The sequence below is a fragment of the Diadema setosum genome, chromosome 11 (assembly GCF_964275005.1).
Source record: "Diadema setosum chromosome 11, eeDiaSeto1, whole genome shotgun sequence".
Taxonomy (NCBI): Eukaryota; Metazoa; Echinodermata; class Echinoidea; order Diadematoida; family Diadematidae; genus Diadema; species Diadema setosum.
In genome coordinates, this window is record NC_092695.1 from 27,630,365 (window position 1) to 27,645,648 (window position 15,284).

Here is a 15,284-nt window from a genome sequence, read left to right on the forward strand (position 1 = left end):
AACTTGAAGACTAAATTACATCCTACATGGAAAGCATGCTGAATTTAATACCATCATGATCATGAATATTGGGTCCCAGTACAAGGGTCGAGATCTATGGCTCTCTAGACCAATCTTTTTTCTTTTTCTTTTTTTTCAAGACAAAAAAAAAAAGGTTAACACCCCCCCCTCCCCCCCCCCCCCCCCCAATGTGTGTGTGGAGGGGGCGGGGCGGAGCCGGAGGCTGCGCGCATGGCTGCACCCCCCCCCCCCTTCCCAGTTAATGATGGCCCTTCTTGCGACGATGAAGAACGAGTAATTGACTCGTACTTTGTCAGAAGTATACCGCTAGCTCTCCGCCTCCCCGTTGCCCGTGCCTAGAATGTATTGGGCCAATGTATTAGAGGCTAGAGCTAAACACAAGCGGAAAATCACAATCGATTGATACATACAATGACTTCACTTACAACATGAAAGTCTACATATAGGACTACACAACCATCACCGAGCCCCCGACTGAAAATTACTAGTGTGAAGGTAACTTACCTTTGTTTCTATGTTTTTGCCGATGTCATCCTTACCGCTTAAGGTACTTGCTACACTGGATCTAGAAAATGAAGTGCATGTGCGCCTTGCAAATGAGCAATCACGAACAAACAATCTCGGAAACGACCCACAATGTGATAAAAATCCTACACAGGGCGCAGCCATCTTGACATTATTAGTCTTACATACAAACGTGCAAAACTTGAATGAACAGTTCACTAAAAGAAATTATATGATAATAATAATAATGATATACATTAGAGAACAAGATGTCACATTTACTCAAATAAAATATATAACTACTAAAAATACCATATACTTTACAGTACTGTGTTTGTATAAAAACTATAGTTTGATTCCAAAAGGGTTGTGCAGACTGGATTTTATACTATGCATTGACCATGATTATCTATCGCCGCGCTGTGCCTTTACACAAACACGACACTGCACCACGCGAGCCAGCGGAGTGCGAGCAGAAGATCGACATCGCCAGCGCCGCAGCAGAGGGTTCGCGAGTTCGGGCTTCATCAGTACAGCTGGAGGTATAAAGGTTATATCAATGTTCAGTTGCTCCCTGATTTGTTGACTAGAAGCTACAAAGTTTGGTTGACGGTTCGGGTTAAAGGTAATATCAAAGAAGCTGTTACAGAAACTATCGTTAAATTTTAGTTTGATATGCAACAGTGTTCTTTGTGTAGAAAAATATTTTATTCCTTTTCTTTTCCCAATCCCATTCGTTGAATTTTCTGTAAGCTGTTGTGTTGTGAAAATGTTTTGTGTGTGTGGCGTCAAATGATCATGATGATATAGATAGATGTCTAGATCTATATGGAGCTAGAGCTCTGATAATTGTAGTTTATATACAGACACTTGACAGTGCCAAAGCTTACTTTTACTTTGCTTTTTCCTTCCGCTTGTACCCGGGGGCGTCGGGGGCGTCGGGCGGGAGACATGCCACATGGTCATAAGCGTCTGTTTGCTGCAAGGCGGGTAGCCTGGAGAAGGGACATATCATGACATGAGCATTCAGGGTATCTGCCACAGAGTCGAGTCTCTCCACGTTGCCTTGGTCTGCCTCTGGCTCTCGCACCAGAGAATCTCAGGCAGTGTCAGGTTGTAAGCTTGTATTTAAAGGTTGGCTGGTTGGGTGGCATCCGTGTGAGATGACCGAAACATTTGATATACGTTGTTGTTTAATATTATGATGTACATGTAGGACAGATCCGTAGCGCCTACCATTGAGTGTCATGGCTTCAGTCTTACCCACATTAATTTTCATGTCATAAGTCTCACAGCATGCGTTGAGCTGGTCTGTATGCTCCCGTAGTTTATCCTTGTTGTCGTTTGTTATGGCTTGATCGTCAGCAAACAAAAGTTCGCTAAGTGCCTCCAGATCTGGGTTTGCCTCCTTTGTAATCTGGTCCATGTATATGATAAAGAGCAGGGGGGAGAGGACACAGCCCTGTCTCACCCAGAAGATACGGGGAACCAGTTGGAGAGTCCACTAGAGGTGCGAACTGTGCTCTTGCTGTTGGTGTATATAGATCTGATATTGTCTAGGAGCTGCCCCTTGATGTCATACTGCACAAAAGTGCCAAAGCAACTCTTCAAAACTCAAGTTGTTCACCAACCGGGGTGGGGGGTGGAGAACTATAACCCTTGACCACCCCCCCCCACACACACACACACACACACACATACACGTGTTGTACACACAGTGGAAAACATTCCATCAGTAAATTTATGTTCTGTTTCATTATTTAGTCTATAAAAGAGCATTCCAGCTTGCAGCAAGAAACAGAATGTCATCATCAGATTCAGATCCAGGTGAAGGCACACTGGAGGATGGAGGCGAAAAGTGTGGAGACAATCTGAGTGACGACAGCAATAAGGATGTGCCCGGTCCATCTACAAATGGATCGGTGAGTCTCACACATGACCAGTGTATGTATGTAGGATAGACCAGTTCGCAGTTAGCAGTGGTTTAAATGGTCCCAGGTTTTAAACCATTGAAACAAAATAGTGGTAAAGCTAAGTAATTCAACTTGATTTTTAGTTTTATGTTATTATTGGGCAAGTCCAAGATAATGCGCACGTTACGTATGGGACATTCAGAGACTTTTATGACCTGAAAAATAGTGTTAAAGGCCTTTGATTATATTGAACTTCATCATGGTGATTGATATCTAGAAGAAGTATAATCATGTAAAAAATTGAGAAAAATGACCTTGATAATTATATTCTAGAAGAGAACATATGTGCCGTTACGTATGGGACCAGAAAAAATTTGGTTTTTTTTACATTTTTTTCAACCTCGAAACTCTCTGAAAGTATATCGTTCTACAAGTTGTAACTCACTGTGATGAAAGTCACAACACTCAAGGTTATCACAGGTAAGTTTCATGTCATTAGGCAAAAAGCTCTAATTACAGATTCTAATTAAAGACAGACATGACATGTTACGTATGGGACAGTTACGTATGGGACAGTTTGTCCCCCATTCATTTAGTGTGTGAAGAACCATGTTTATGGGTATTTTGCATAATTATTAAAGTAAAATCAGTTGAAACTACTCAAATACTGATCCAGATTGTCAAGGAAACAATATTCCCCAAATATTCACCATCATAATCGTATTCAATCATATTGTTATATTTTTATGACCAACCTGGGTATGCATGCCCTTTGTCCCCCATTCGTTTAGTGTGTGGAGAACCATGTTTATGGGTATTTTGCAAAATAATTTTGCAAAATACCCATAAACAAATTTTTGCATAATTATTGAGGTGGAATCAGTTGAAATTACTCAAATACTGATCCAGATTGACAAGGGAACAATATTCCCCAGATATTTACCACATAATCACATTCAATCATATTCTATATTTTTTTTTATGACCAACCTGAGTATGTATGCCCTATTTTTATCAGGACAGTTACTACTGAAAAATTGAATAGTTTAAAGTATTTACTTCCATTGATGAAGGGCAGTTTGCCATTTAGTTTCAATAAAAAACAACTTGACACAAGAAATATTAAGTTTAATAAATAAGCAATACCTGCTGCGTGGAACCCCAGTGATCGAGTAGATGATGTCTGTCTAGCAGTCAGGTCATTGATTCGAGTCACACCTCAGTATGTATACCCATGAATTTTGTTGTGGCTACTACTGAAAACTGAATAAGGACAATTTGTGGATCACTTGCAATAAAAAAAATAATTTAATAATAATAATTTAATAATAATTTAATAATAATGAAATAATTTTACTTTTTTTTCTATACATCACAACCATTTCAAATTGGATCTCCATCACATAAACTTTGAATACCTCTAGTCTTAGGATTTTATGCTCTTAAGTAATTCATATAATTGGTTTCCAATCATCTCTTTAAATGTTGAAAACTGAATCCCCATTTCTACAAAAAAACTATGCCATCCCTTTAATGCTGATTTTTCATTGTGTATTTTGCCATTTTCCCCTCCCCCTTTCTGAAAATTGTTCAGTCAAGTTCATGTATTGTTTCAAGTGTCTATAACTCAAAAAGTAGCTACAATGTTGGGATGCTTTCTTCAGGATGATTGACCATTTGTGTACTGAGAGACCTTCCCAGCTAGCTACATGCATTCACATGCAATATGTATGAGGATGTCCCATACGTAACGCATTTGTCCCATACGTAACATTATTTCAATGCCCAATAAAAAATATTTCTTTTACTTTTTTTTTCTTTTTTCTCTGGTATTTAATTTCTCTAAACAATAAATTAGAACTTTCCAAAAGGGCATTAAAATAACCTTAGCAATTTCAGAAAAAACCTAAAAAAATGACCTCATTTTGTTACGTATGGGACATCTCATGATAGGACACGAGCTAATTTGCATAATCATTTGCATAATCCCTAAATTTTCATACCAAGTTAAACTATGTGATGAACTTCTTCTGTCCACATATTAATCAAGTATTATTTGCTTTCCTTTGAATTAATATGAATTTTTATAAATGTCCCATACATAACGCTGTCTTTCACATTCATGCAAATGAAGCCCTTGAAATTTGCATAAATTTACATTAAATCATTTTTTCCTCCACGGAAATCAAAACTTCAACTCATAAGCTTCAAAATGATACCAAACATGTCAATATTGAGCAAAGATGACATTTTGCCTTCTGAGGGGACCTTATCTTGGACTTGCCCTATTGTTAACATGCTCGCTTGCATGTTCAGAATTTTCTTTCGCTGCAACATTAAGAATCTGTTCAGGTGCTATCCATGACAATATTCATCACAAATCTTTCTGTTTGCTCTTTATGTTTGTTTTTTGTTTGTTTGTGTTTTTACTTGACCTTTATCTACTCGTGCTCAGGATGCAACTTTGAACTGGCTTATTATCAGCCTACAAAAGAGAACTTGGCCTTTATTTTGTTTGATGGCTATGTCATGTGTTCATAGTGCTGATTATATCTTGCTGATTTTATTCGCCTAACTTTGTTTAGTGCATACAAAAATTACATTGTCTCCTCTGGTGCTGTGAATGATTTGTTTATTACCAGCCGTCATCTTGGAAGAGGAATGCTGTGTACATATTACGAAATTTCCTTTAAAGTTTTGCTCCTCATATATAAAGTGTCACAAGCCGTCTTTGAAATATGTTATGATTACAATTGCTGAACAGGATTGCATAAACAAAACTTTGTAACTTTAACTTTTCGTAGAATACCTAAAAAACATGACAACTTAGTGTTCAAAGACAGCAAAAGAAAATCTCAAAGAACATGTTAATTGTTTGTTGTAAGCCGTATGGCTATTTGATTTCATTTTTAACACAAAGGAAAATAAGGATTTCAAGGAGTATTCAAATATTTCACTCAGGTAGGGCAGAGTACATCAGAGCCAGGGACATCCAGAAATGGGCACCAGTCTGAGGAGATGGATAGCAGTGATGATGACGATGAGGATGATGATGACAGTGATGACAGTGATGATAGCAGCAGTGACGACAGTGATGATGATGACGCTGACAGTGACGATGAAGCTGATGAAAATAGATTTTTACCAGAGGTGCAGTATAATGAAATCTATCTTTTGTATCATGTCATGCTGATTATAATGTAAAAACATTGAAGTTGCAGATTTCGAATTACCAGGAAATCCACAGGTTGTGTGTCTGGAAGACTTGAAATATCAAAGTCTAAAAGCTATTTTCATTCAATGCACTAAGTGTTTCTGATAACCTTATAAAAAGCATCTCTTCAGTGTTCATAGATGTTCATGTGAACAGAAAAAAGATAGTGTTAGGTAAAGGAAAGAATTGCAGATCATTTGAAATGACATATATACTTGCAGAGGCCAGTAACTAAGTACGGTAAATTGTGGATTATAATTGTAATGGATTGATGTTTTGAGTAGCTCCCCATGACCTTTGTTTATGTAGGTAAAGCTACCAAAGACTATCACGTGTGAAGAGAGTGTGACGTGCTTGAAGTTTCATCCAAAGGGAAACATGCTAGCTGCTGGCCTCATAGATGGTTCCATCAATATGTAAGTATGTTAGATCATTAGCGTGGCTGTTACAGTCTTGTTTTGACATGGAGGTTCTATGTACCTATCACGAAGGGTATCAGAAATTCTTAGCATCATTGGATAACTTCAGTGGGCAATTCCATTGATTTTGTGGCATTGATTTTTATGCCTCCGCCAACGAAGTGGCCGGAGGCATTATGTTTTCCGGTCGTCCGTCCGTCCGTACGTCCGTACTTCCGTACGTCCGTACTTCCGTACGTCCGTACTTCCGTACGTCCGTACGTCCGTCCGTCCCGTTTTGTTTTTGTCGATATCTCAAGAACCGTGTGGTGGTTTTGCATCAAACTTGGTATGAGGGTATATCCTTGGGGGATGATACTTTGTGTGGATTTTAGGGTCACAGGGTCAAAGGTCAAAGGTCACAGGTTATTTTGTGAAAAAAAAAATTGAAATTTCATGTTTTTCTCCATATCTCGCAAATGGTTCAAGGTATCTTCATGGAACTTAGTATATATGCTTGTACCGATGGGCAGTGATTATCTAGGGAAGTTGGGGGTCATGGGTCAAAGGTCAGGGGTCAAAGGTCAAGGTCAACTCCTCAAAATATAACTACTTTCCTTATATTTATGCAGTGCCTGAAGGATTTTTTTAAAACTTGATGTATGCATGTATAACCCAATATATATTCTGTGGGAAGTTTCTTGCCAAAAGGTCAAAGGTCAAAAGGTCAAAGGTCAAGTGAAAGTGCTAAATTGCACTTTTTCCTCCATATCTCAAAAATAACTCAAGGTATTGTCATGAAACTTACATATTTATGCATGTTCTACCTAACAGTGATTCTCTTTGGAACTGTGGGGTAAAAGGTCAAAGGCCAGGTTTCGATAATACTATTTTACCATTTGATACTGAAATTATACTTTTTCTCAATACCTTGAAAATTACTCAATGCATAAACTTGTAAAAGGGTCAAAAGTCAAGTGAAAATCATCAGTTCCCCCAAATACCTGCACTCTTGATGTTTTAATCATTCATCCAATTGAACCTAGTTCTAGGAAAGTGAACATTCAGCACATTTGTGGCAAACCTGTCATTTTAATATTTTGCCAATTGTGTGAAACTGTCATCACACATTGTCAAGACATTGTACTATAGACCTATTAGGAGAACCATGTATTATGGCGGAGGCATACACCAGTCGCCGTAGCGACATTTCTAGTTGTTTTAGCATTCTTCTTCTGTACAGGTAAGCCAATGAAGTGATACCCAGATTAGGTTGCCAAATTTGGCATCAACTGAAATTTATGATGATTTATACAATTTATTGTTATGCTGTCACCCACCTCAGGTGTCTTTATATTAATTTGTTTATGGTAATAGGTTACTAAGTATTTTTATTGCCTTGTAATATAGTTTTATACATTATGTAACCAATGTATGCACCCTTTACCCATTACAAATTAAGTTTGATTTGCTTTCTGCATATATGTGTGTGTATATTGTTGTGGGTTTTTTTTTTTTTTTTTCATTGCAGGAGGGATTCTTAATTCAGCTTACACTGTAATGAAGTATATTGTATGGAAGAGCAATAATACCAAATTCGATTACACCACTTCACTTGTGTGTTCAAACATGTCAACATTTTCTAGTTAGTAGACAGACACCTATTTGCACCAGCACTTTTATTGTTTTCATTTGTTATTACATCTACTACTTTGTGATGATATGGATGCACAAAAATTCAGTCTGCTCACACTCTTGGCTTTACTCACTTGTTTCTGGTCCTGTATTTGTTTCAGCTATTCCTACTCTGCAGAGGAACCCAATGAGGAGCTTCTACTGGAAGAGGTTCACCAGAAGGCATGCAGGGCCTTGGCATTCTCAGACGATGGTCAATGTAAGAGGGCTCTCTTCACTCGAGTAACAATGAGTGTGCTTCCCTTAAGACAGGATCCCTAAACAGTTATTACATGAGAGCAGTGAGCACTCTAAAGAAGAGTGTACAATGGCTGCCCAGTGCTTTTTGTCCTGGTAAATTTGACCGTTAGGACCACTGAAAGCTAGAAGTGTGTGACACTTTTGGCTTCTATCAGAATTTCACTCACTCTCAAAATATGATATGAAAACCAGATGCATTCACAAAGTCCCTCTTAAAACATATTAAGCTGCAAGTTCTTCTGTTTCTAGGCTGATAAAATTTGACTTTCATTACCACCCTTTCTTGAATTTCTTTGGTCATTTTCATGACAATACCTGACCATAATACAGACTTGCAAGTACCTTTTGTTTTATGGATGAATAATGCTGTGCATATACCTTTGTTCTCTTTTCAGCAATTTTCTCAGTGTCCAAGGACAAATCTGTAAGCAAGCTTGACATTGCATCCGGGAAAGTGGGCCAGTGCATAGAGAAGGGGCATGAACATCCGATCTACTGCCTGGCACTGGTTGATGAAAATCTGATTGCTACAGGAGATGATGATGGCCATCTCAAGGTAGGGAGGAGGGATTGTTTTGCCGTCACTAGAAATATAGATGAAAAGAAATTGACTCGAATGTTGGTCTTGTCCGAGTTTTGTTGTATACCCAGTGTCTTTTTTTCTGCAAGTTATTCCTTTCAATCAAACTTTATTTCAAAAAGATGTGAAAGAGGAGACCAATTCATAGGTTACAATCCTATTCAATACTTTCTTCAAAGATGCCCTGATATTTTCAAGCCACATTAATATTTTGTCATGAAGTTAAGCATTGAACATTGAACATGTACAAGTTTGGTAGTAGTAGCCCTTTTCTTTTTTTTTTTCCATTGTCTCTACATTCCACACAAAGACTCTTGTAGAGATAACAACAAAACAACTAATTGCCCATGAGAAACTTTTTGTGTGCCCACCCCTCCCCCGTCCCCATCTTAATGTAGTATATTCCCCAGCATCCAAGTAGCCTTTGCTATGAGGATACTTGTGTGATTACACTGAAGATATATTACTATGTTTCAATTACCTTGTATGTCAACAAAAACTCCTTGCCAGTATTTATTTCCCTCTAAACAGGAAAACGGTAGATTCATAAGTGAGTGCTGCATGCTTGGTCTCTGTTGATCTAGTTGTCCTCTGAAAAAAAAAAAGTAATAATAATAATGTCATGAGGTATTATTAATCGATTGATTAGCACTGTATAGAGGGAGCCACAATATCAAATACAGGCGACTCCTGTGATATCGAAGTCCTCACGACCAGCAGTTTTCTTTTGCTATATCGACATTTTGTTATAGCCGAACATTAAAGTGTAGAAAGATATATAGATGATAATTTTGAGAATTGAATTCTTACTGTGATGTAACAAGATTTTTGTTATAGCGGTGTTCTTTATAATGGTAGTGCACTGTATCAAATATTTGTGCCTGTCCAGGTGTGGGATATGAGGACGCCAAGGGCTGTCATGGAGATGAGAGAGAATGAGGAATTCATCAGCAGCCTGACGGTTGGTAGAGACAAGAAGATTCTCCTAGCAACAAGGTATAAACACAGTCAAAGATTTGTCCATATTTCATTAAATGGTTTGTTTGTCTATTTATCATATGGGAGAAACAGAAGGGGCAGTCAGTGCTACTGATTTGATTGCACCTTCTCATCCTGTGTTAAAATATCTCACTGCTACTGTACATGATAGCTTTACCTCAGGCTCCAAGAATGTAATGCCTGTGCCAAAACTGGTATACAAGTGTACCAAAAATTACATACTGAAATTGATTCTGCAGTTGATTACACAGTTTGTGGAATTGGTGAAATGGTTACATATCAGTCACAAAGATCAAAAGATATCTATTCAGTTCAATTCAGGTCAATTTATTTTTAATCATGCAATAAGAAACATTACAGGAAATTCAATGTGGGATTTTTACATATGTAAATGACGATGCAAGGTGTCAGTGGAACCTTTTCTCGAAAGATGATGTTCACATGCCGTATTTCACATTTTCAGTGCATGCACATGTGAAAGCATCATAGAGTACAGGGCTTGAATCATCTCATTAACTTCCACTCCTCAAAATATTATTTTTTTTTTAGATAAAGCAGTCAACGTAGTGCTTTGGTATGCATACACGGAGATTGCGTATACAGCAGAGCTACCTGTACAGCTTCATTTGTTGGATAAAAGTTGGTTGAGACATATGACTGTCTACTAGAAGTCTGATAATGCATTTCTTCCTTCTTTGCACAGTGTTTGAAGTATTTTTTTTTTAATTAGGCACAATAATCCTACTTAGATTTTATGCCCTGAGCATTGCTTTGAAATACTTGTTTGTTGATGATGATGAATTTAGCCTACGTTAACCATAGATCTAGGCTATTGCTTGTCCGATCACTGCCAAATTCCGCATGCACATTTTGTCTGAATTGCTCTACGAGAATGCATACTCAAATTAGGCCAAGCATTAGTGGTATTTTAATCAGAGCTCATTGATTATGCAAATGTGGTTATTTCATGCATTTTTTTTCTCTTTTGTTTCTTCTGTCATTTAACTATTTAAGCAATGCCTTCGGTACATGTTGCTTTATGATTTGTGTACTGTGTGATTGTATGTTGCCAGTGGCGACGGGACCCTTTCGTCATTCAACGTCAGGAGGCGGAGATTTGATCTGCAGTCGGAGCATGTGAACAGTGAGCTGCTGTCGTCTGCACTCGTGAAGGTTTGTCCTGTGACCTGGTGAGGTCTCCTGGTTAATTTCTGATGCTGAGTAGTGAAGCAAAGCATGTTTTACTCTGCTATGACAAATCTCCATGGAAGTTTCATCTTTATAAGTTTGTCCATTGCCATCCCAGTAGATTCTGGGATCATTTGTGAATTATAATCTGAAACTTCTCATTTCAACAAGGCAGTTAGTCTAGCTTAAACTTCCAGATTTATTTTGAAAGGTCTGCTGCTATTCTAGATTTATACAAAGTATGAAATAACCACATGACTCTTTCTGGTACAGGAGAGTCACTACATCAATAGAATTCTCTCAAGATAGGCCTCTATTGTATCAGTAGTACCCACACTTTCAGAGTTTATTAGATTCACAAGTCTGCTTAAGACATTAAAACTTGAAAGGGTCAAATTTCTTTTTGGTTACTTGTAGTATGGTTGAGATGATTGTTTGATGTTATCATTCAAAATGGCCACATGCCTGTGGTCATGATGCTTGTAAATCACAATTTGATTTCAAGAAAATCCTCATTAGATGTGATGGTGGGAGATATTGCTGTGGTAAGGACTGAAGGAAAAGTTTCTTGCTAACATGTTACAAAGAGATAAATAAATGAATCCTGCAAGCACTATAATGTAGTCCTATCTATACGTACAGTATCTGTGCTGGTATTGTTTGGTTTTGGTTTTTTTTTTTTCTTTTAAAATAAGAAAATTTGGGAACATTTATTTGCTCTTAGCAGTTAAACTTATCTGAGTTTTTTTGGCTGCGTGTCATGTCCTTTTCTTCTTTTTTTGTGTAGAAAGGGCAGAAGGTGATATGTGGGGCCAGCGATGGAGCTTTGAACATTTTCAACTGGGGCGAGTTTGGGAACATCAGTGACCGATTTCCTGGGCACCACTCATCAATTGACTGCTGTGTGCCAGTCACAGATAACATCCTCTGCACTGGGTGTATTGATGGAACGATAAGGTGAGCTCGTATCATTAGGAATTCTCACAATACGGAGGCATTCACAATAGGTCCATTCACACGCAAGATTTATTGGATATTGGATTGTGATACCAATTTTAATTGGCTGCTGTTCACACATGGCCAAGAAGAACCCAAAACTTTTAAAATCTCTGACCTGAACATGCTTAACCAATGACCAGAGCATGACCCTGGGCACCCTCACCTTGTGTGACCTAGTGAGGGAAGTTGCATGATTGGATTTTTTTTTTTTTTTTTTTTTTTTAATCTGGCTTTCTTTTTCTTTTTCTTTTTTTGCATGTTCACAGTGGCTGCGTGAGGCAAATTATCTTGAGGGTTTCCAAAAATAGTCAAGATGGACAGATTTCTGCATCATGATGCAGATTGCAACAGTTTCGTGTGCCCTGCACAAGAATTATCAGCTTCCGGTTGGAAAACCATTAGTTTCGGGTGTGTGTGAACAGACCCAATAAGAAAGCATTCAAGTAGGGACTGTACACGCCTTTAACTCAACAGTCACTATCGATATTCAACTATGTTGTAGTGATAATGATGTTAGGACAAAAGGGAGGTTGTTTGTTCATGATGAAATGTTGTTTTTTCCATATTTCAGGCCATTGAATCTAGACTTAGGCCAAGGCAATGTATTTGAGGAAAACAAAACGACATTATGCAGGCTAAAAACACCCTGTTAATGACACTTTGGCTTTGAGTACAATAAAAATTCAGCTTATTTCTTCTCACATGGAACATTGTATCCAAACTATAATGGTTAGTGTCATGATGTAAGTAATAAATGGCATTCTAATGCTGAGTTTTGCAGGAACACTCTTGTATAAGGAGGATTTGTGGAAATCAGTTACAACTCAAGTGACAGTAAGAATCATTAATGAGATAAGTACATGTATATATGTCATGAATGTGTTCCATGCCAAATTGGGTATTCTATTGTATGAGACACAAGCAAAATAATTTGAGTAGTGTGTGTATGCTGGAGAACTTCAAGAAAAGCAAGTTTCTTTGTCACTCAATCTCATTGTCTGGTCCCATACCTTGCTGCCTTCACTCAGAGCCGTCCATGTGCTACCAAACCGCTTCTTGGGCATCGTCGGCGATCACAACGATCTTCCGGTGGAGAGCATGGCCGTCTCCTTTGACTCGGCCTACCTGGCCTCGTGCGCGCTCGAGGAGAAGATCCGATTTTGGGGCGTGGAACACCTGAAGAAAACAAGCGTGGACCCACGGGGCAAGGCGGGCAAACATGACGCCTCAAGGAGACTGACAGAATCAGGGAAAGACGACAATTTCTTTTCCGATTTATGATTGACGCCAACATCTTGGCATGAAGGGCGTCACGGAAAATATTGGACACCCTGTATGGTGCAAGGGATTTTGTGTATATTTTTTGATCAGCGTGTGCCTAATTTTATATCCACTGACAAAAATATTGTGTGACTGTTGCATTTGGCTGTTCTGTGCTGCTCGGGACAACAATCTGAATCAGGAATCCATCAACCTCTGTCAAACCAGCCGCCACAGTGACATCATATATTTCATATATTTTTTTGTAATGAGAGAAATGTTATACGCTCTTTTATTCCACTTGACGGAATTTTTTCATGTCATCCAATCATTCAGATAGTAAGACTGTTTTGGTCCAACTCCAACCCCCCCCCCCCTTGTTTTTCCAACTAGAGTGTACACTCTTGGTGACTTGTAGTTGCAGAAAAACATGGACATAAATCTGTGAGAGAGGGCACTACCAACAGATTCATTTCCATGATAAGTTGACTTCAGTTTTCCTATCAAACTTTGAGTAAATTTGCAGGGGTGAGAACCCAGTTATATACTAGAAATTAGCTCTCCAGAGTTTAATACTCTGTCCAGGTAAAAATCTGTAATGGAAAGAAAGTACCTCCAGAATGCGAGTTACACTGGCCTCCAGCACAGCCAATAACAACAACACTTACACACACATGTGGCGCGTCATCACGTTACCTTTGTAGGCTCGAATTTGTGAAGGTGGTACAATTGAAACCATGGTTTAAACAATGGACAATTTGTATGGAGCGCCGAGTGTCGCGTGGCCTGTTTCGTAACGAAATGACTGATTTCATAATGAAACAGGCCATGCGACATTTGGCACTCCATACAAATTGTCCATGATTTAAACCATGGTTCAATTGTACCACCTTTATGAATTCCGGCCATAAAGTCCGGAAGAAAAATGCATGTAAAGCGTACTATGGCAATAGAACCTGAACAGTTTTCTAACTTCTTTTTGAAAAATATTTTCCTTATGATGAAGTAAGGCAAATTATATGGCAATTAAAAGCTTAACATCTGACAAATTCATATCTGCTAAAAACAAAAAAAAAATTATTTTCTGTTCATAATATGACTTTTGTGATGACGCATCACACATGCTCAAAAAGTAACTTTCAGTAGGAAGAAGTGAACACGCAAATGCCTTTCAGAGATCTGGTGAAGTTCACTTTTATTATGAAAACTGGCTTGCTCAGTGTAGTGTATGATATAACAAACAAATTAACAAATAAACATACTCCGAATGACAAAAACCTGTAAAGTTTCATATGGTTGTTTTCTTATCTTGATATAGTATACTTTAAACACAAGTCTTGCAACAAATTGCCGTTAGTGCACTCGGGGTATGATATAGTAGGAAACCACAAAGTCAAATTTCACACTTGAATTAGATTTAGTCGCAGCAGAGGGATATACGAACTGTATTGAAAAAAAAAATGGACGACACTAGAAAAAATACTGTTGTTCTGTATCACAGACAAGTGTTTGGGCACAGGACATTAATTACAAATTTATTTTCAATGTTGATACCTTAAGCCAGCAAAGATAACCAACAAAAATGATCACAGTCAAATCTACCTTTCCTTGCAGACAATTCCTAACATATAACGACAATTTCAGTGGAAAGTGCCTCTAAATGGAAAATTACTGCACTTCTATTTGTGCACATTGGCTTTGTCCTAAAAAATTCCCTATCTGTGACACTTTTTTTTGTTGCTTTTTGTGGATGAATAAAATATTTATTTTGTAGTACAAAAATTCACTTGGCAGTTTCTTTCAAAGTGCTGTGTAACCAATCATGACGTCGGAATTCAGGTAGATCACTAAGTATACAGGTTTGAACATAACCTTCCGACAGTCATGTGCAAAACATTGCCAACAAGTAGCCACAAATGCTTCAAAATGTCATTAGTTTCTACACCGTTTCTCCTTGTTAGCTACACTAATGTGTACTCGTTGGATATTGCATTACACACAAAAGCTTTACAAAGATATGGAGGGTTAGATAATGGAAGAATGCTTGGCAAAAATAAAATCCAGAAAACCAACAGTGGAAGAAGATGGACAACGGACTAAGGGTAAGCAATAATAAATTACTGTAAAATGTCTACAATGGCTCATAAAGAAGATTGAACTTTACATGCAAGGCCATTCATTATCATTCAAAGATTGAGTGCCAACATGGCATAATAATTCAATGATTTTTTTGTCCGGATATATCCCGTGGAGTATTGATGCTAAAAATTGCT

General features: G+C 38.0%; 1 protein-coding gene across 2 annotated transcripts; it reads left to right on the forward strand.

Moving 5' to 3' along the window:
* The first annotated feature begins 1,028 nt into the window (after positions 1-1,028).
* Positions 1,029-13,792, forward strand: LOC140234672 (WD repeat-containing protein 55-like). 2 transcript variants are annotated; one of them, XM_072314706.1, is made up of 10 exons: positions 1,029-1,150; positions 2,290-2,447; positions 5,400-5,588; positions 5,962-6,068; positions 7,847-7,944; positions 8,381-8,541; positions 9,455-9,561; positions 10,638-10,737; positions 11,540-11,709; positions 12,780-13,792. In XM_072314706.1, the coding sequence occupies exons 2-10, from the start codon at positions 2,328-2,330 to the stop codon at positions 13,030-13,032; spliced, it is 1,305 nt and encodes a 434-aa protein (XP_072170807.1). In that variant the 5' UTR covers positions 1,029-1,150; positions 2,290-2,327; the 3' UTR covers positions 13,033-13,792. The 2 variants fall into 2 exon arrangements, with proteins under 2 accessions (XP_072170807.1, XP_072170806.1); XM_072314705.1 differs by lacking the exon at positions 1,029-1,150 and adding an exon at positions 1,449-1,556.
* The last annotated feature ends 1,492 nt before the right edge of the window (positions 13,793-15,284 follow it).